Source organism: Limanda limanda, chromosome 1 (genome assembly GCF_963576545.1).
Source record: "Limanda limanda chromosome 1, fLimLim1.1, whole genome shotgun sequence".
NCBI lineage: Eukaryota > Metazoa > Chordata > Actinopteri > Pleuronectiformes > Pleuronectidae > Limanda > Limanda limanda.
Genome location: NC_083636.1, coordinates 23,192,169 through 23,212,301, shown reverse-complemented (window position 1 = coordinate 23,212,301; position 20,133 = coordinate 23,192,169). Strand labels below are relative to the sequence as shown.

General features: G+C 40.5%; 1 protein-coding gene across 1 annotated transcript; it reads left to right on the top strand.

The window, feature by feature from the left end:
• Window positions 1–293: 293 nt before the first annotated feature.
• On the top strand, window positions 294–11,281 carry prrc1 (proline-rich coiled-coil 1). Its single transcript, XM_061072420.1, has 9 exons — window positions 294–354; window positions 1,521–1,661; window positions 2,018–2,401; window positions 3,294–3,439; window positions 4,185–4,287; window positions 4,378–4,541; window positions 5,816–5,919; window positions 7,420–7,522; window positions 7,813–11,281. Exons 2-9 carry the CDS (start codon window positions 1,565–1,567, stop codon window positions 8,020–8,022), a joined length of 1,311 nt encoding a protein of 436 aa, XP_060928403.1. The 5' UTR covers window positions 294–354; window positions 1,521–1,564; the 3' UTR covers window positions 8,023–11,281.
• Window positions 11,282–20,133: the final 8,852 nt, after the last annotated feature.

Sequence of the window (20,133 nt, the reverse complement as noted above, 5' to 3'; positions counted from 1 at the left end):
TCTCTATGTCTCTATCAGAAAGTTTCTGACCCTGACCCCCAATATGGATATCTTCTGGAACCAGTAGACAAAAAGAGGAGACCACAATGTTCTTTTATCTCTGTGTAGAAAAAGTTTGGAGGGATAAAATCGATGACTCAGTTTGACAGTCACTTCCTTGATCTCATTCACAATTAGATATATAATGGTAAGGCACCAATCCTTCTTCCAGTCCAGGGCAGAACTTGATAGGACATTCCATTTGGAATAGAGACCATCCGGGAGACGGTCGCAGACGTGGCAGCATGTGACGTCATCAGAGTGGGTCGGTGGGTCGTTGATGGCAGCAGAGAGTCGCGTCAGTGGAGCTAGCAGGTGAGTGGAGAGGCACAGCACAGGAGCAAATAGCAATGTATATATCACAGGCGATGGAAGATAAAGCTATTAAAGGCACTTTGTCCATATTTAAATGTTAATGTTGCTTCCGCTGACAGAGAGAGTGTGTGTGTCCACGTGTACAGCTGAGCTGTGAGCTGTGTGGCAAAGGAAGCTAACTGTCAATTGTTCCAAACTAAGGCACGGACATGGTCAGCCTACCATGGTTTTAAAGATCTGTACCATACAGTTGGGATTAGGTGAAGCCCTTGTGGTGTGTTGGTCTTTACCACACTGAACAAAGCAGCTTTCAGATGAAACAAAGTTACTGACATAAGAATCAGGAAGCAGTGAGTGAGTGTGCACTGTTGTGTATGTGTAGTCCGTCATGGTGACATGTAGAACAGGAGTTTCTACTTGTTGTATTGAAGCATCTAAACAGGAGTGGGGGTGTATATCATCCTCAGCACTGGAATGAGCCCCTGGAGGACCCTGAGGGTTCATGGTGCTGCTACTCAACGGGTTTCTCTCACACAGCCTTGTGTTAGTATGAGATCAGAAGAATAACTGGTGCAGGATTATGCACAATTCAAGGACAGTTCTAACTGAAGTGAAGATTAGGCCTTAGGTCAAATAAGGTCAACATGTAGACAGAACTAACCGTTTTACTGCTGTCCTGTGTATGAGTTTATTTATTGAAATCACAACAAACTAGACCCTCAGGGGCCCTGGGGCAGTCGTTGACTACGTGTTCATCCAATTGTGAAACACTAGACAGCTTTTTGCAACCGAAGCGGGTAAATCCTGGAAGTGTTTGTTAGGGAAGCACCTGTTTGAATGTCATATTTTAATTTTGTCACCTCAGCTCTGGATATCTGAATGCCTTAACATCTGTGTAACTCACTGCATGGAACATATTGGAATCATGTTGATATAACGTGACATTAATGCAAAGGATTTTTGTGGCACTAAATACTTTTCTTGTAACTGATTGTGGCAACACCAAATTCTATATAAACATATATTGAAGAAACTATTCAATGTAAATCATCTACTTTGCAGTCTGGGTTTGATTTTCTGCTTCACAAGGTTTAATGGTCTGATACATCCTTAGGAACTGTCCGCAGGCTTTAGAACTGATGAACACATCTTAATTCTTATTACAGCTATAATCAGGGTTGAATTGAAGGAATACGGTATAATAGAGAAGATGATGGAAGAGAGTGGGATTGAGACTACACCTCCTGCCAGTCCTACCCCTCCTCTGACTGTGGCTGCCCCAGTCTACGCCCCCCCGATGACCATAGGTAAGACATGACCCATCAAGTGTTGCTATGTGAGCAGAGTAGGTTCCATGATATTCAATTGTTATGAAGTTGTCATTCTTATATCCCAGAGTATAGAATAGGCTACAAAAAGCACAACATTGGTGTTAAGAAGGAATTCAATAAAGAAATATGGATTTTAAGATGAGGATAATGTAAACTGTTGCTTTTAAGAAAACAAATAATTCACCTGGAACTTTACTTTTTGAGAAGCAGGACAACGATTCTGACATTTGTGTATATATAATCAAGTTAAAATCCAATCTGGATATGGAACACATTTTATTGCCAGGTGTAAATGGAGTGTGTGTCTCAATTTAGTCCTTTCTTAATTTCAGGTTTGTCCAGCTCTCTCTCCCTACCAGGCGCCGGCTCCATCTCAGTCTCCACCACTCTCCCTCCTAATCCTTCCTTCCCTCCCTTCAGCAGCCCAATGACCGCACCCCCCTCACTCTCCTCCCAGTTTCCCCCTCCCTCCACACTCCCCTCACCTTTCCCCGGTCACTCACCCTTCCCTCCCTCTACCTCCCCCTATTTGCCACCTATGGCCTCCTCCATCAGGCCACTTCACCCCTCAGCTCCAGGTGCGTCAGCCCCTCCCGTAGGTCCCCCCATGTCTAGCTTCTCCATGAGTGCAGGATATGATATCACACGCGGTCACGCTGGTCGAACACCACAGACACCGTTGATGCCAACCTTCTCGGGTCCTACTGCCATGCCTGGTAAGAGCCACGCCTGTCTGTAACACACTGTTTGCATGGTCAACATGTGGAACTTGGCTCCTTTTTAAACAGTGTTCTTTTCACATCTACAATGACACAATTGAGAACTGTATTTTTTTTTTTAAATGTCCTCACCTGTGCACGTCCACTCCGGAGCGCTGAGCAAAACAGCATTACGTTTTCCGTCAAAACTGTATCTGATGAAAACAAGCAGCTGGGCAGAGTTTAATTTATCTGTGGATTCATCTAACTGTAAAGCATATTTCCCTTTCTTAACTCTATCCACCAGCTGGCACGTTATGTCCTGGGCCATGTCGGTGATGCACCGGGCAAAAGTCCCGTTAGACAGCAGCACTGATTCCAGATCACGGGCTTATAATGTATCCCCATGCATGGCTAGATTTATAGCTACAGCAGCGGGTTTAATTAACGTTTCGCCAATTGCGTGTGGCTTTTTTGCCTGTGCAATTAAATATGCCACCTCATGATGCCCTTTGAGCTGCGGCTGGGATTGTCTGTTTAGTAAGGACTTTCTTTTGGCCTTGCAACTCTCACTTGTTCCACTAATCCGTGTCTCATAGGTCAACAAAGAAAAAAACTGATGGAAATGTTTTTATTGCAAGGTTTTATCTAATTTCAACTCATATTTATGTATATAATTATACAATACATTTATATATATTTTTAATGAAATTATTTAAAAATTGTATATGTTTTTTGGCGACATTTCGCGACCCCCCCTCTGTGTCTCGCGACCCCCACTTTGGGAACCCCTGGTATAGTGCACCAAAAATCCACTATTTTCCAAACACTATTTCTAGCATCAGATGAAAGTTGATACATGTACATTTATGTGGATTTGTTTTTAGAATTGTCCCATCATATGTTCTAGGTGTCGTATCCAATGCCATGGTTCAGCAGCCAGCCATGACAGGGGGACTAAATACTGGATCTCCGATAACTTTTCCAGAGGAGCAGGAAGATCCCAGAGTTTCTGCAGACATAAGCACTGGTGGGGGCATCTGGGGCTTCATCAAGGTAATCCGACTCTAATCAAAGGTGGTTTCAGAAACTTTCTGAATAAATTCAGCATTTCTGGCTGGAAGCAGCACCAACCTCAAGATAGCAACACCAATAAAGAATTACTAATAACCCTGCAGCTCTAGAGTCAGAAGTACAAGCTGTGGATGAGACAAAAAAGTGAATGACATTTGGTAATGTGAAGGGCATGCATGGGGGGGGGGGGGGGGGGAGAGAATGATCAAATATAAAATAACAGATATGAACACATATTTTAAATTTTCAATGTCTGTTTTTTCTGTGTTTTGTACTGTGACACAATTGAAAAACTATTCTCACCTGCTGACCTTAAAGGAAAGGGATTATTACTTTTAAGGGTTCTCTGGTAAACAGCTGCTATAATGGCAACACTTTTTCTAAATAACCTTATTTTTCATCATACTTGAACACTGGCAAACAGTGTTCACTTCCTAGGATTCTTTTTCACATTAGTCTAGTAGTAATTACCTCTAGGTTACTCCAGGTAATTACATGGATAGTATTTTCTATACTCTTTTTTTCAGTAAGAAGAAATTATATATTATGTAAAAACTGAAATTTGTAGTTGTCTTCCTTTCTTTATTATTTGGTGATTAATTTGATCTTGGATTAATATATACTGTGAAGGTGATTAATCTGCATTAACCATTTTTCAAATTTATTACAGCAAGCTCTGCTCTGTCCTCTGACAGTCACTTCTTATGATTTGTCTGTGTGTCCTCAGGGAGTAGCAGGCAACACTGTAGTCAAATCAGTCCTGGACAAAACCAAACACTCTGTGGAGTCTATGATTACCACTCTGGATCCAGGCATGGCTCCATACATCAGTAAGTAACCCTGCTCTCATCATCACTACATTCCTCCATTAAGACATGTTAAGACATTTTACTAAAAGTCACTGTATTGTTGCTCCACAGAGTCTGGTGGGGACATTGACATTGTGGTGACTTCCGATAAGGAAATGAATGTAGAAGCAGTCAGAGATGCCTTCCAGGAAGTGTTTGGAATGGCCATGGTCACTGGAGAGCCCGGTCAGTCCAACATTGCCCCACAGCCAGTGGGCTATGCAGCTGGTGTCAAGGTTAGTTTGCTGCCAATACTCCAACCTAATGTAGCAGAGTTCTATTTTAGCAGGTTCATGCTTCATCATACTTCATATTGCAGATAATATCAGTTCAGATCCAAACCTTTTCTTGAACATGGTATAAAGCTCATTATCACTTGCGATCTGATATTCATGACTCAGCAGTAGCAACAAACAGGGATAATGTTTAGACATAAAGGATTAAACATTTCAGAATAATATCTTTACTTTTAATGATGTATCAGTAAAGTAGGTTGCGCTGTAAAGTAAATGTTGCATGTTACTCTTCAATTATGTTAATTGGATTACATGATTTCCTGACCGTCCCTGCGGTAGCCTGTAGTTTCCTTATTAATTGTAAAGGACATGAGTGTACTTTCCTGCAGCTGGTACTGTGTACAAGTGTGGTGTTTATCTCTGTCACCTCAGGGCTCCTCCAGAGGCCCAGGACAGTCACTATGCTGTCTAGAGACAGACTACCACTCTGTATGCCTCACTTTTGAAAATCTTTGTGCTGCACTTTAAGAAAGAAACGGTCAGGAAGTTAACTTTTGTATTGACAGGAAGCCACTCAACGATAAGATTCATGCCGTATCATCATTGTAAAAAACTAATCCAGAAGTAGAGGTTTCAAGGATGAGGAATTGGTTCTTCAGAGAGGCAGTATGTGAGAACGCAGAATAATTTATATATTACCTGTGTATATATATATTTATTACGTATGGAAGCGTCTGAGCGCAGAGTCTCCTAGTGTGTTCTTCATGTGTGGAAATCAAACTTTGGAGAAAGTCTGAATCCAATTCTTTGAACATCGTCAGGAGTTCATGTCTGAAAACATTCTAAACAACTACTCTTCATTTATAAGAAGCTTCCACTGTGTGGAACAATGTATTTATTATCAAAATATAATTGTTGGTGATTTAATTCTTTTTGTTTCAACTTTAGACCTCCACTGGCTGAAAAGTCCAGTGTTATATTTTTATTTATGTTACTGTGCTACATAGACAAACCATCTTTCATTCTGGTCCTTCCTATTCTTCAGGACAGAATAGCCAGGATGTGCTACAACTTTTACGACTTTTTGTATGAGAATTATTTTGAATATATTAAGGTCACTTGAAATCATATCACTTCTTCAAGTACCTGACAATAGTTGTTCCCTCAACCCTCACATTTCCCAACAAAACAGATTCAGTCGTTCAGTTCTGAGGACCAATGAAGTGATTTTGGTTTCAGTCTTGCATTCGCTCTGTCTGTGTTCCTGCGTGCAGGGGGCTCAGGAGCGAATCGACAGCCTACGTCGTGCTGGTGTGATCCATGAAAAACAGCCAGTGGTCTCATTGGAAAGCTTCATCGCTGAACTCTTTCCTGACAAGTAAGAAGAAAAGATATAACTGACATTACACACACACACTGACACATTTGCACGCTGATGCAAAATTCTCTCTGTGTTCAATTTGATGGAGCATTTAAGAGCTGGAGCAGACTTCACCTTCAAAAGTTCAAGTATTCATGATATCTGCTGTGGCGCAGGAGGAAGAGTGGGCATCCACTAACCAGAGTGTTGGTTGTTCGATCCCCTTCCGTGTGCCATAGGGTCCTTCTTTTCAACAGTCACACCTTTTGATGCAGCAGTTTTCACAAAATGTAAATATACATTTACCCACAATACACTGTAAAAACGACATGTATTTTTTGAACAGCTTTTGAATTTCTCCATTTAAAATGGGCACAGATGGTGGACTTTATTGATAATTTAACATATGTTTAATACAATCATTTAATGGGGTAATAATTAATAAGGTGTTGTCTATCTAGTTGAATATGAATTGAGTTGACCATGAGTAAATAATACTGAATACTGTCATGTAATGCATAAATGTGCACCAATCATAACATGCATTATCTCAAGGCACAATAAATAGTAAGGTCAAAACCCTAAAACCTAAATTTAAGAAACCCAACAGTTCCCACAAAATGCAGCACTGATGACTGCAGGGAGAAAAAAATCCCTTTTAACAGGAACAAACCTCTAGAGCCTGACTCGGTGAGGGTGGCTATCTGCCTCGACCGGTTGGGTGAGTGGAAAAGAGGGGAGAGAAGAGAGAGGGTGGGGGGAGTGGGAGACGGACTATAGTTACAGCTGTGTAACGTTTTAAGTTTAACATTAAATGTAGAAATGGTGTCTGCCTCCTAAACCCAAACTGGGAGCTGGTTCCACAGGAGAGGAGCCTGATAGCAGAAGGCTCTACCTCCCATTCTACTCTTACAGATTCTAGGAACCACAAGTAATCCTGTATTTAGGGAGCAATGTGATCTTTTGGGATATTACACTGCTTTGAACTCTTAAATACATAATAGGCTTTTGTGGATCTTTATGTGTAAGGAGCAGGATCTGGAATTCTATTCATAATTTTACAGGGAGCCAATGTAGAGAGGCTGAGACAGGAGTAATATGACCTCTTCTTCTAGTTCCTGTCAGCACTTGTGCTGCAGTATTTTTGATCATCTGGAGGCTTTTCACAGACTTACTGGGACTTCCTGATAATCCATAATAACAGTTATCCAGTCTAGAGGTAACAGATGCATTGACTAGCTTCTCAGCATCCTTCTGAGACAGGATGTTCCTAATTTTCCTGATTTTGTGCAGGTGGAAGAAAGCTTTCCTAGAGATTTGTTTTGGGTGTCATATGCGTAATAATGGAAATGAATGTCAGGTTCTCATAATATTACCCAAAGGAAGCGTATACAAACTGAAAAATATCGGTCCTAGTAGTAGTAGTAGAACGTTGTGGAACTCCATGACTAACTTTTGCGTGCATGGAGGAGTCATTGTTAACAATTTGTACGTACTAATTTTCTTTAAAATCTCCAGGTGGTTCGATGTTGGCTGTTTGATCCTGGAAGACCCCAGTTACAGCATCCGCATCGAGGTCTTCACTCAGGCAACACCTCTGGCTCTAGCTCATATCCAACAGGTATAAATCAGCAGATGACAAGTTCACATGTACTACAGAGTATTATGGAAAATTATTCTTTTCAGTATTAAACATAAACTGTACATAAAGACGGACGACATGAGAGCTTCCAGAACTTGTTAAGTTCTTGTGAAAAAAAAGCTTGGAGGTTGTCCTTCATAAGTCAGCCTGTGTGTTTACACTTTACTTTCATCATTGGTGCTTAATATCAGGTTCAGAAATGAATTCGATATCACTTAATCGGAACTCTCTTGCATCTCCTCATTTTTTTTTTTACTCTTCCTGTGCAGGCTCAGTCTCTGACTCCCCCTGACTACAGTCTGCGCTGGTCAGGTTTGATTGTTCCTGTGGGTGAGGTCCTGGAGCGCAGCTTGCCCAACATCAACAGAACAGACTGGCATCAGGCTATGACGGGTATGACCCAACGCCAGATGATCCATAGTGCTGCTAAAGCTCTTGCTGGAATCTACAAACAGCAGCTGCCACCCAGGACTGTGTGAGGCTGAATGATTCCAGTATTTGTCACAAACTGGAAGATAGATGAAGTCCGTTGGGACAGCTAGCTGAGGGGACAGCGAGGTTCCTTGTCTCTCCCCATCAGTCTCCCATCTGTCCTGGGTAAAACCAAATGCACATTTAAAGTCATTGATGTTTATTGACATTCCAGCCAGTCACCTGAGTTTTGTGAAAAACTCCATCATATAATTTCTTTCTTGCCAACTCAGAATCTATAGAAAACGTCATTATTAACTGATCATTTCTTCATCTCCCTGAGAGATTTTAACACATGTATATTAATATCAACAACCTTCACTGAAAATGTGGCCATATGTAGTTTTCTTGTTTTGTTTAGAAATGCTTAACATTATTGTAGAGACTATTACATAGAGTGTGTCCCAATTGTATTCTATGTACTAGAGACCTAAAGTTCTTCAAAAGATTCTTGAACCCTATTTTCCTGAAATTGTTTTTAAAAGAAGAGACTCCGAGAAACCCAGAGAGAGAGAGAGCGAGAGAGATACCACCACCAACGTTTTGACCTGAAACCTTTAGAAAAACATAAGCCTGCCTGACCCCATTAGATTGAATTATATAATGTGGACCTGACGTTGGATACTACTACTATAGATAGTCTTACTGTTTATTTTAATACAGTAATTTCAACTTAGTACTAAAGACTAAATAACTCCCCAAGACACTAATACGCTGTTTTGTGATAACCAGAAATGATACAAGGTATTAACCTTGTATCTTATTCTGACAACACTCAGTAGACCTGACGAGATTTAATTTTGTATTTAAATTGCTGCTATCGAAGGTCCAGCTTTTAAAACAAAATATATTACTCGCTGTTAATCACTGGTGTCTTTGCTAAAAACTATCACTTGAATTAACTTGCTAAGAGGGCTGAAGCAACAAGGGAACTGCTAACCCATAATTCATCCCCCTTGCTTTGAATCAATGGTTCTCCTATGCTTACTTCATATGCTAACTTTATGTAATACTGAGCTCTGCACATTTGATTAGTACAAATTAAGATCAATGATTCTGGGAATATGCAACATGCAAACTTAATAAAGAAATGACAAGGATATTAACTGTAGATTGTGACACAGGGCGTTGAGATCAGATAAAGCCTTTATGTCAGTTGATGTTATGCCTTAGTGATGTATATTCCAATATATCTTTAATGACCATTAATCAATTACCATGGAACATGGGGTTCAGGAGACCTAAGACAGTTTCACATAAAACTGAGGAAAGCACTGGATCACTATCAAGCTATTGTGCTATAAATGGTTCATTGTTTTTGAAGCATTTGATGTAGTAACACCTGTGGTACTCCTTCTGTATGAAACGGTTGGTCTAACCAAGGTTGTGATGAAAAAAGGAATAAGAATAGAAGGAAACGGGACATGTCGCCTTACTTTTAATGATCCTTTGACTAAAGGCTTCATTTCTTGTTGAATGATTTACCCCGTTAATAACAACTCCTCACTCTAAAGTCGAGGAAGTTCAGTCTGTTTGTGTGTCTTCCTATACATACTAAACTGAGTCCATTTTACAAAGTAGTGCACGAAAGCCATTAAGAGTCTGTATATAGTTTGCAACTGGGACACAACTACAATAGAACAATTCTGTTTTAGATATGTGAAGGGAAAAAAAGCATAGTATCGCACACGCATTCATATTGATTCTTGCTTGTTTACTGCAAAATATTTTCCTGCCATAACTGTTGATCTGTCTGTATTCATTAAGAAAAAACACATTCTGACCATGAGTTGTAGTGGCGGGGATGCAAACTTGCCACCTTTCGGTAGAAACTGCAGTTTCCAATATAAGTTTTGGAAATAGGGGAATAGTGGCTGTATTGACTGCACACATGCCTGAAGTTAAAAAGGTCTTACTGTAGCATTATAATATTTAATTAGCTTACATGACTAAAAGGCTAGCTGAGACTGTTAATTAGCAAGGTAGAGTTGTTTTGATGAAGCTAATGTTAGCCATCTAACTCTGTATGTAATCTTAATTGTTCTCTATATTTCCATGAAGTATAATATTAATTCACATACTTGTTATCCCAAAATAGACTGGTACGACTTCCCTCATATTAGGGCTAACAATAAGTAATAAAGCCATTTTTCTGTGAATTGTAACATTAGCTGAGCTCTTCAGCCAAAGTGCCAACTTAAAGCTGGGGTATAGGGAAAGTTGTAGTTCCAGCTTTGGCCGCAACTGCCAAAGCAAACTAAAAAGGAAGACTATTTCTTTTTAAACAGTCTAAAAGAAAGTCTGACGATGAACGCAATCAACTGCCAAGATAATAATAGCAAGGCTAATATTGTCATTACCACAATGTAATTAAACTAATCGCTTTTAGATTTGTTTTTGAATGTGAGATAAAATAATGAGAACAATGCAGGCGTTCCACCAAAATGGACCTATGATACCTCACATACGTATGATGACTTGTTATAGTTACATTATTCTCGTCACTTGAGAAGGGTCAAATGCCAAGCTCACTGAAAACAATAGAAGCTGAATTGAAATTACCGTGTGAATGATTTTCTTTTAGTTGTAGTTGTTGAAATTTATCAATTTCATATCTAAATACTGTCTTTTAATAAACCCTTCTTTTATTGCCCTTCTTTGCATCATCGGCCCTGTTGGTATTAACATCTGTTTCTGGTGATCAGATCACAAGTGGTCAGCTCTAAGTTCAGGTGGAAATAGACCCAAGACCTATTGAGGCTGCATTTGAAATCCAATCACTCAAACACTTTGGGGAGTGGAACACATGTGGCCCAATTCTTTTATCAAAGTTAACACAAATGTGTCCTGGACCTCATGGAAGGTCCGCAGACGTCCTCTGACCTGCTACAGATTGCTTTTGAACCAAAAGAATGTTACACTTCTAGACGAGCTGGAAACATAATTTGGTCTTTTTGAACAGAAATGATGTAAGTGTGATCTGAACACAAGGGTTCATATGTTAATACCATGTGTGAACAACACCATCACCACTGTTTTCACTGCTTATGAGGTTGCATTCCTTCGATCACTACCTTGGGATTTGATCAAAAGGAAAATAATTTATTTTCTACTGCTTCACGCAGTTGGACACTGGCAGAAATGGAAGTTACTCACACTGTCGGCATAATGTCATTGTGTTTGTTTGGAAAGAGCATCCTTCTCTCTACTTTGTGTCCTCTAAATGTGCCTTTTTACATACATAAAATAAATGTATTTTTACTTGTAGTCACCATCTCACAACTTAATTTCTTGTATTCGCGGTGGACATGAAGCTCAATGCTTCCAGTGTGCAAACACATACACTGATAATGACTGTATAGGCCAAAGAAAAGTAATTCTTCTGATGTGAAATAATATCCCTGCCAGCTCTATAGTTAAAACAGAAGGAGCTGTCCGAGTCCGGTTCATCTGTTCAGCTTCACCACTCATTTGGGAGGTGATGAATAAAATTTGAATCCGCTGAGCTTTCATTTAAAGGGGTATGTAGTAATTGCACATCAATGATTCATATTGCCTGAGGTAAGAAACTCTCTGTCTGAAGACTCAGATTCATCCCTGCACTTAGAACAGGGTCTGTGGAGGCAGCTTATTGGGACCCTGCACTGACTCATCACCTGACTGCCTTGAGATTGTATCCTGTCACCTAATTTGACCTTTTGAAGGTCAGTGAGGGCAGCTATTTTCCTTCAAGATACATGACCACCTGATAATCAAGTGGAGATCCACTGCTGAGAGGAATAAATGTGACTAGCATGGCATGAATTATTTGGTATGGTGTTCTTATGTGCCCCGTCTAACTGGAGCTTGAAACAAACAATCCAAATAAAACCAGACCATCTATGGTGGTTTAGCTGTCTCCTCAGTTCTAATCAAAGTGCTGTCCCACAGAATAAGGTCAAAATTCCCTCAAGATATCTTGAAATCAGATCACAGGTTGTAAGGGAGATTTGCTGTGGTCTGACAAAATTGGTCCTTCTCAAATATAAATGCAATGTACCCAGATATTTGTTAAAAATAGGCTACTTGTATAAAACATACACTGTCCCCGAACTTTGCATTTTTCTATCTTCTCGCAGCCGTGCCACATTGTTCACACACCATTCAACTCCATCCATGTGAACAACTGCCAGGCCAGTTTGGCTATGTTAACAAACTTCTGTACAGAGTGAATGACCTGCAAGCCTGGCTCCAGACACAAGCTTATGTATAGGCAATGCACTTCTATGTGTCCAGGACAGTTTTTTGTAAATTGTATTGATATACAAACTATTTGTATTACCTAAAAGGTTTCATAGAAATGTTATTGTGTTGAAACATTTAGAGCATTTTCACATTGTTTGCAGATCATCGTGTTCTGAATATCATGAACAGCGTGCCTTTTTGAGCTGAACATCCTGAAAACTGAGGAGTAGTTTCTCTACTCGCTGTATTTGCACAGGAAGTAGATCAGCTTCCCTACTCTTCCTGTGCCAGCACAGGAAGTTGCACCTACCTAGGGAGCTATTGATCCAGTTCTGTTCCAGAGTCTGTTCTTTGTACATGACTCACTTTTTCCTGAAGATTGGCCACCAAACAAAACAGGAAAACACCACATCAGACAGTTGTGACTGAAAAAAGTCATTGTTGCCAACCTTTCCTGCATTCAGCAATTGTACACCTCCAGTCAGGAAAGGGAAAGCGCCAATCACTGCATAATCCCTAGGCACAAATTCTTCCAACTACCAAGGCAACCAGGCATTAGGAGACAGTTTCATACACCATTGCATTAAATCATCCATATCATATTATCCCTTAGAGACCCTGACGCTAACCCTCTAATACCAAAACATTCATTGTACCTTTAAAATCTCAAATAGATATGTGTGGAGTCTTGCATTGATAAGCTAAACATCAAACCAGTGCCTTTACACACTTACACTTACACACTCTTGAAAGATGTTCTGGGACTTCAGCCAAGGTGCAGCAACTATGATAGAGTTAAAAAATAACATTTGCAATGACAAACATATCCATGTCCATTCTGTCAAATACAAATCTAAAGGGGATTAATGGACATCATATTGACATGTGCAGACATCAGGGGCCTGTACCACGAAGCAACTCAACTTACCCCAGATATCTTTCCGTTATCTGGCTGAACTTAACCTAACAAACACAGTCAGGCTAAGAGGTCACACAACACTGGTTATCAACTTGTTAAGTCAATCATGGCTTTCCTTTAGATACGAGCGTGTGTACATAAAAGGCGCGATGTTTACACCATATGATAAATCACCAACATGGACAAGTGTTCTGGCAGCAGAGTCACATATTGAATAAACAAGGAGCAAACCAGGAAGGACAGCTGGTAAAAAATCTCTGATTGTTTGAATGTGTACGTTTCGGAGCCCCCTGGTGGTATTTGGGGAAAAAAATATTACGTATATAGTGTGGGAACGAGATTAATAACTCTGGGCCATGAGACATGTATCTGTTCTTTACTAACAGAACCTGATGAAGTGAACTGACGAGGCCTCTTGGATGAGAAATGAAACGTTTGACCTAATCACATGATGTAGCCTCTATAATGAGCTTTAGTTTGACACACACTGTTCTGCACTGACTGACGACACACTGTGGTGGAAACGTTGCAATTACTAACCAATTAAATCATACAGACTTATTTTTGTGCAACATGGTATACGAAAACGAGACTGTGCGCCTTTGGTATCTTGGTGCGTGTGCCTGGCGCAACTGGTAACAGAGAGATTGAGATGTACTGGGTGTGTAAGCAGTGGGCATTGACTAAACCAACCAGACATTTAAACCTTTCATAATCTTCCCTTTAAAGACACTGGGCACTACGCAACTTTGTAGTGTCATTTTGGACAGTGTCAGAGAGAGAGAGAGGGAGGGAGGGAGGGATGAGTGCTGTCACAAGGTAAAACTGTAAACGATCTATCCCCCATTCCAAATAAATATTTTATTTCATTGGATACACCCAACCTAAAGGCAATGATAAAAGTATAAAAGTATAACTAGTTATCTCTTCGCCAACACACCCAGTACATGAATAGCAGTAACTCCCACCAGCATAAATAGAAAATTGTGGTACTGTGAGAACTTTGCTCCTACGTGTCAAGTTGGTTATGTTAAGGAATTGATTGGCCAGCGGGTGGTGTTTTTATACAGGTTAATCTCTTATCTCTAACTTAACCTGCTCCAAAGCAGGTTAGCCGTTCAGCATAAGTTGCCATGGTGATTTACCTCGATAAGAAGGGAACCGAAAACACTGAAGTAAACCTGACTTTACCCAGATAGCTGCAAATCCTGCTTCCTAGTACGGGCCCAAGACCTCGGGATGTGAATCTTCTCTCACCAAACACGTAATCAGGAACCCCTGTAAACCTGCTTATTCATGCTACAATTCAATCAGCTAATTGTGTGCTGGCAGTGGAATATATAAAATCATCCAGATAAAGGTAAGGAACTTCAGTTAATGTTCACATCAAACATCCAAGTGGGGTTAAAGCTTCTTTTTGAGATCAGTGTCCACAGAATATATTCCCAAAAGGACAGAGTTCCAAAGTGTAGTAGTCAAGCAAAGCACAATGAACCCTGATCAGAGGGGCTGACTTGTAATGGTAATATAGGGCTTTAGCACCTCTGTAAATCCTTTTTCAGACATGATAGCTAATTCTCCAGATTTTACCCACAGTCTGCCATGAAAAATTGTAGCTGTAGCACAGGAGGTGGAGCAAGTCGTCCACTAACCAGAAGGTTGGTGGTTTGATACCTGGATGGCTTCTCAAGTCTGCGTTGTCGAAGTGATTTTAGTCTAGGAAAGAACCCTACATTGCTTGAATTGTCCTTGTTGACTGTTCTGTGTGTAAATGATGTATGATGGAAAAGTGGCATTTATAAAAATGTCTCTCTAACGGGTGAATGTGACTTGTAGTGTTGGACTGATATATAAACTAGAATGGCTCTCAGTAAAGCTCATACCTCCACCAATAGTCCATTCACACTCAATGAAGCTGCACCTCATTGCACATATAGACACCAGTGTCCTAAATATTCCACTTTTTTTTCAAGCTCCATGAATTCTTTCTTGGTAAATAAGTGACATTTTTGTATTTTTTATAACAAACACCAAAACAAAAACCACCCCTTCTCAATATGCTAAATAAAGATAAAGCATACCCCTGATCTGTCCCCCTTGATCGGGATCTGCACATAAACACAATGGGTTCTTCCCTCAGCCGTGCTGCATCCTGACTCCCAAGTTTCTTTTTTGCATAATCTTGCTGACAATCAAACAAATATGATAATGAAAACAGAACCTCCTTTGGCAGATGTGATGTGTTATTTATCAGGGGCAGGAACTTTGTCTGAATTGTAGAATGCCACCAGGACTAAAACCGCCCGCCACAAGACCAGCTTCTTCCCGGCTGCAGTTGGCCTTATCAACAAGGCCCGGGACCCCCACCTGACTTTGACTTATTTATGTCTAAATAAATGTTACTTTGTATAAATATTAGAAAAAGTGAGTAAATAAGAAGTAAATAGTGAGTAAATATATCTTTTTTTTAATTATTATTATTGTTTTTCTTATGTGTGGTGTATTTATTGTGTATTTATGTTTCTATGTTCATTGTATGCACCAATAACCAGAGCAAATTCCAGGTAGGTGTAAACCTACTTGGCAATAAATACCTTCTGATTCCTTGATTCTGATGAAACGGACTGATTTCAAACTGTTGCGGGTGGGTTGCTTTAATACCTGAAAGATGATTATTAAGAGTTTTGTATTCCTCCTCACACAGTCCTGAGACTCCTTTACCCTGATGATTTTTAGAACTCTGCCGGGATACAGCTGCTGTGTCTCAGCCGGGCTGCGCTGAGCCGGTGGGATGTGCACTGGGCTGATCCGCCCCTTCCTCCCGGCGGAGCTCCGGCGCACCTCAGCGGGCAGTGAGGCAGCATTAACCCGGGATGGATGTTCCTGTCGAACAGCCACAAACACACACCAATTACCTTCCTCCCTCGGTGGAATCCCGTCATTGTGCCTCTCTGTGTTTCGTCTGTTTGCCACGGAGGCTGCCGACGGAGAGGCGAGGAGCTGAAGGTAGAATCATGGGCCAAAGCTGCAGGTCCTATGTGTAACTCTGGAGATGGATCGGACATCCCGGCGAACACACACAGGTATCATCAGCTGCTGCTCTCTGACGAGGATGCAGATGAGTGTGTTTGTATGTTAGGATATAGCTCTGTGTGAGTGAGTATGTGTGTGTGTGTGTGTGTGTGTTTGTGTGTGTGTGTGAATCCAGAGGCATCTCTGCGACGCTCACTGGTGTGCAGAATGTGGCTGGTGCACAGCAGCATTGTTACTGGCTTTGCACTTGTTGAGTAATGTTGTCCTCTTGACAGAGCGCACAGCTGTCAGGGCAGGGGTGGACTGGGACAAAAATTCAGCCCTGGCATTGTCTGTCCAGACCAGCCCACTACATTATCAGCGGACACCACATAGAAGTCCACAAATCTCGCGGCGTCTTCTCTCATGCATACTACTGTTACCACCTAGCTCAAAGATGGCAACAAGAAGGGAGGCCACACACAAACCTCTCAAGCCAAAAGTAAATTTATTTAACTCCAAATCAAGATAGCTCTAACTACGTAGTGGGATGTGTAAAATATGTTACGCGTCAGTGGTGTTAACAGTGTTTGGATGTGTGAAAATAAGGTGTGATGTATGTTGTAAGGTGCAGAAACCCTAACCCTAACCCTAACCCAACAACCTGTAATGGAGAATAATTGATAATTTAGTGTACCTGATCACACCATTAAGGATCAACACATAAGCACAATAAACTTCTGAAAATAATTATTAAAATGACAAATTATGAATTACTACATCCATAATGATTATAAATGATTAACAATGACAATGTGTGATAATATTAAATATTTCTCACCTTATCAGTGGAGCAGCTTTTTAAGCAGCTCACTCTTCTCTGCAAGTCTGTCTATCACCAAGTCAGAGTCCAAGGCCATGAGAATGTCTTTCTCTGTGGCCATCAACATAAATGCCTCCAATTTGTCAGGTGAGAGGGTGCTTCTGAGCAGTGGTGTACAAAGTACTTGAAAGCCATACTTGAGTAAAAGTACAGATATCTTACCTGAAAGTGACTTCGGTAAAAGTAAAAGTCACCCGTCAGAAAATGACTTGAGTAAAAGTCTTAAAGTAGCTCATATTAAAAGTACTTAAGTATCAAAAGTATCTGGTGTTGAAATGTACTTAAGTATCAAAAGTAAAAGTACAAGTACTAAAATTAAAAATGCAAAGTGCTTTTTATAGTAGGCCTATACAGACACAAAACAACCCAAAATGTTTCTCCTCAAGATTTATCTCAACTGACTGAAAAATTACAACAACAATATGCATATAATGTATAATTTTACCAATTTTGAACCCTAGATGCTGAGGTTCAAATAGTAATGGACCAGTGCATCTAGAGACAACAAAGAATTAACTATAAACAAGTGCCTCTTGTGTCTGCCCAAGAACATTAATAAACCACAGTATAACCACTAAAACATTCTGTAAATATCACTAAACATGGACCTCTCATCAGTAGCAAGAGTGATACACAATGCCCCTTATGATGACGACGGCAAACACGCCACCGGGACCTGCACATCTCAGGAGGGAGGGGGCAGCGAGTGAGAGAGAGAGAGAGAGAGAGGTGCGCCGTGGGTAGAGGCGTGCGACGCCAACCTCCGCTGCTCAAGTAACGAGCCAGTTTGGAGAATGTATTGAAAATTGAAAATGCGCGCTCACATGTCTGCCTCCACTCGCTCATCATTGTCGAGTCCTCCTCGCTCGTCTCCCGGCGCACCTGCTGCTGCTGGGCTGGTGAACCCGGCACCACATAGGTCCGTCAGTTTGGCACATTTAGCAGCCTCCACCTCCAGAGACTTCAGCTTTTTTTCCCGATGCGTTTTTTACTCTTATTATCCATTTTAAGTTTCTGTCTCAGCAGCAGCCCGTCCCGCGACTCTGCCCGCCAATGCCATGAGGTCCCGCCCCACCCTGGTTTGTGTTGTGATTGACAGCACTGTCAGGGCTCTCTGAGCCTGTCAGCCCATGATTGATTGACAATGACAAACAATAGACCAATAATATGTGTCGATGCTGGCAACACACTGCTAGCCCTCTGTAGCCAATTGGCCGGCCCAATTGGAGGGAATTTAGAGAGGAAGAAGAGAGAAAAAAAAACAACAACAACATAGCGGACCAGACCGGCCCACATTGGGTCAACGGCCCACCGGGACTATGCCCGGTATGCCAGATGGCCAGTCCACCCCTGTGTCAGGGTGTTGCGTTGCTTCGTGGCACAGGCCCCTGATGTCTGCACATGTCAATATGATGTCCATTAATCCCCTTTAGATTTGTATTTGACAGAATGGACATGGATATGTTTGTCATTGCAAAGTGTTCATTTGGAACTCTATCATAGTTGCTGCACCTTGGCTGAAGTCCCAGGTCGCATCTTTCAAGATCTTTCCTAAGTGTGTAAAGGCACTGGTGTGATGTTTAGCTTATCAATGCAAGACTCCACATATCTATTTTAGATTTTAAAGGTACAATGAATGTTTTAGTATTATAGGGTTAGCGTCAGGGTCTCTATGGGATAATATGATATGGATGATTTAATGCAATGGTGTATGAAACTGTCTCCTAATGCCTGGTTGCCTTGGTAGTTGGAACGGGTTAATGTGAAAGAGGGTGATGAGCTTACATTGTTCTTGTCAGACTGATCCCTGCTGTCAGAGTTACTTATTTGTCCACAATACACCAATGTTGCTGTACCACAATTGAAAAAAAATGCTAAGATCTACAAGGTGCTTCATTGATTTACACAATATGACCATATGCACAATATTACAGCTTTTCCCGATTGCTAAAACATTTTTATCAACTCTTCTATCACACTTTCAAACGTGCAAAAAAAGATAATATTTCATATTAACACAGTGACTTGTTTTGAACAACCAAATACAGCTCTCAATTAGAAGTGTTCAGCCTCACTGTAATTTGTGTTTTATGCCAAATGTCATTTGTTGTATAATCATAGTATTTGAAAGAAAAAACACAAGCAAACACAGTTTCAACTGTTCTTTGCCCCTCTGTGAAATGGGCTACCCAGTGTTTGTTGATGATGGTGTAGATTGAGCTCCAGGGAGATGCTTTGCAAAAGTAATATCATATGTCTTTGGGCAGCCACCTTACTACATATGATTTTTCTATTTTCTCCAGCTCATAAGCAAAAAAGTGTACTGTCTGGTTGTACTGTTGCATATCAGCTGGGGTTTGTGAGTTGTGGATGATGCTGCCAGATCATTGCAAAGTAATGCAATACTTGTTCCAGGCTTAGAGACAGGAAAAAACAAAGAAACATTTATTGAAGTGATCACCGACATTCAGTCTTTCCTTAATTCATCTGAACATTACTGAATAAATACCAGTCCTGTGTTCTTGCAGATCTCAGGCTGCAATGATTGGCACCAAATTGGGGGACTAGGTGTGTTAACAACACAAAGATAGTAAGTAGTAGTAGTGAGAGAGAGTGTGAGAGAGAGAGAGAGAGAGAGATAGAGGTTTGCTGTAGTATAGTCACAGCGTCTATTTGAATTTTATTTATATTTTGCCTATAACATTTTTGAAATTTTTTTTATTGTCTCCTATTTTTTGCCATAAAATTTTCATTTTTAACTTGTAAACCCTCACCAACTGTGTTTTGAAAGGGGCTATATAAATAAAGGTTAAATGAGTATTTTACCCTTATCACACTGATATGTGTTTAAGTGTTCATGTTTCAAATAGGTTATGTTTTAATGACCTTCACCAATCAGATTCTGTTTTTACCGTTTTTCTGTTTATTATTTAGGATTATGCAAAAAATCCTGGATGGATTACCACTAAAAAAAACCTGTTGAATTTTGGTGTGGATTCAAATAAATGGTCGAATCCAGGAATTATCTTTTACTTGCTCTCCAGGGTTTCCCACAGAATTAATCATTTCATTAGGCTGTGG

What these genes read in the sequence shown, in the direction of transcription:
- prrc1 (XM_061072420.1), top strand. Translation starts at nt 1,565, where the DNA reads ATGATGGAAGAGAGTGGGATTGAGACTACACCTCCTGCCAGTCCTACC. An exon ending in CGCCCCCCCGATGACCATAG is followed by an intron (nt 1,662 to 2,017) that starts GTAAGACATGAC and finishes TCTTAATTTCAG; the next exon opens with GTTTGTCCAGCTCTCTCTCC. An exon ending in GCATCTGGGGCTTCATCAAG is followed by an intron (nt 3,440 to 4,184) that starts GTAATCCGACTC and finishes GTGTGTCCTCAG; the next exon opens with GGAGTAGCAGGCAACACTGT.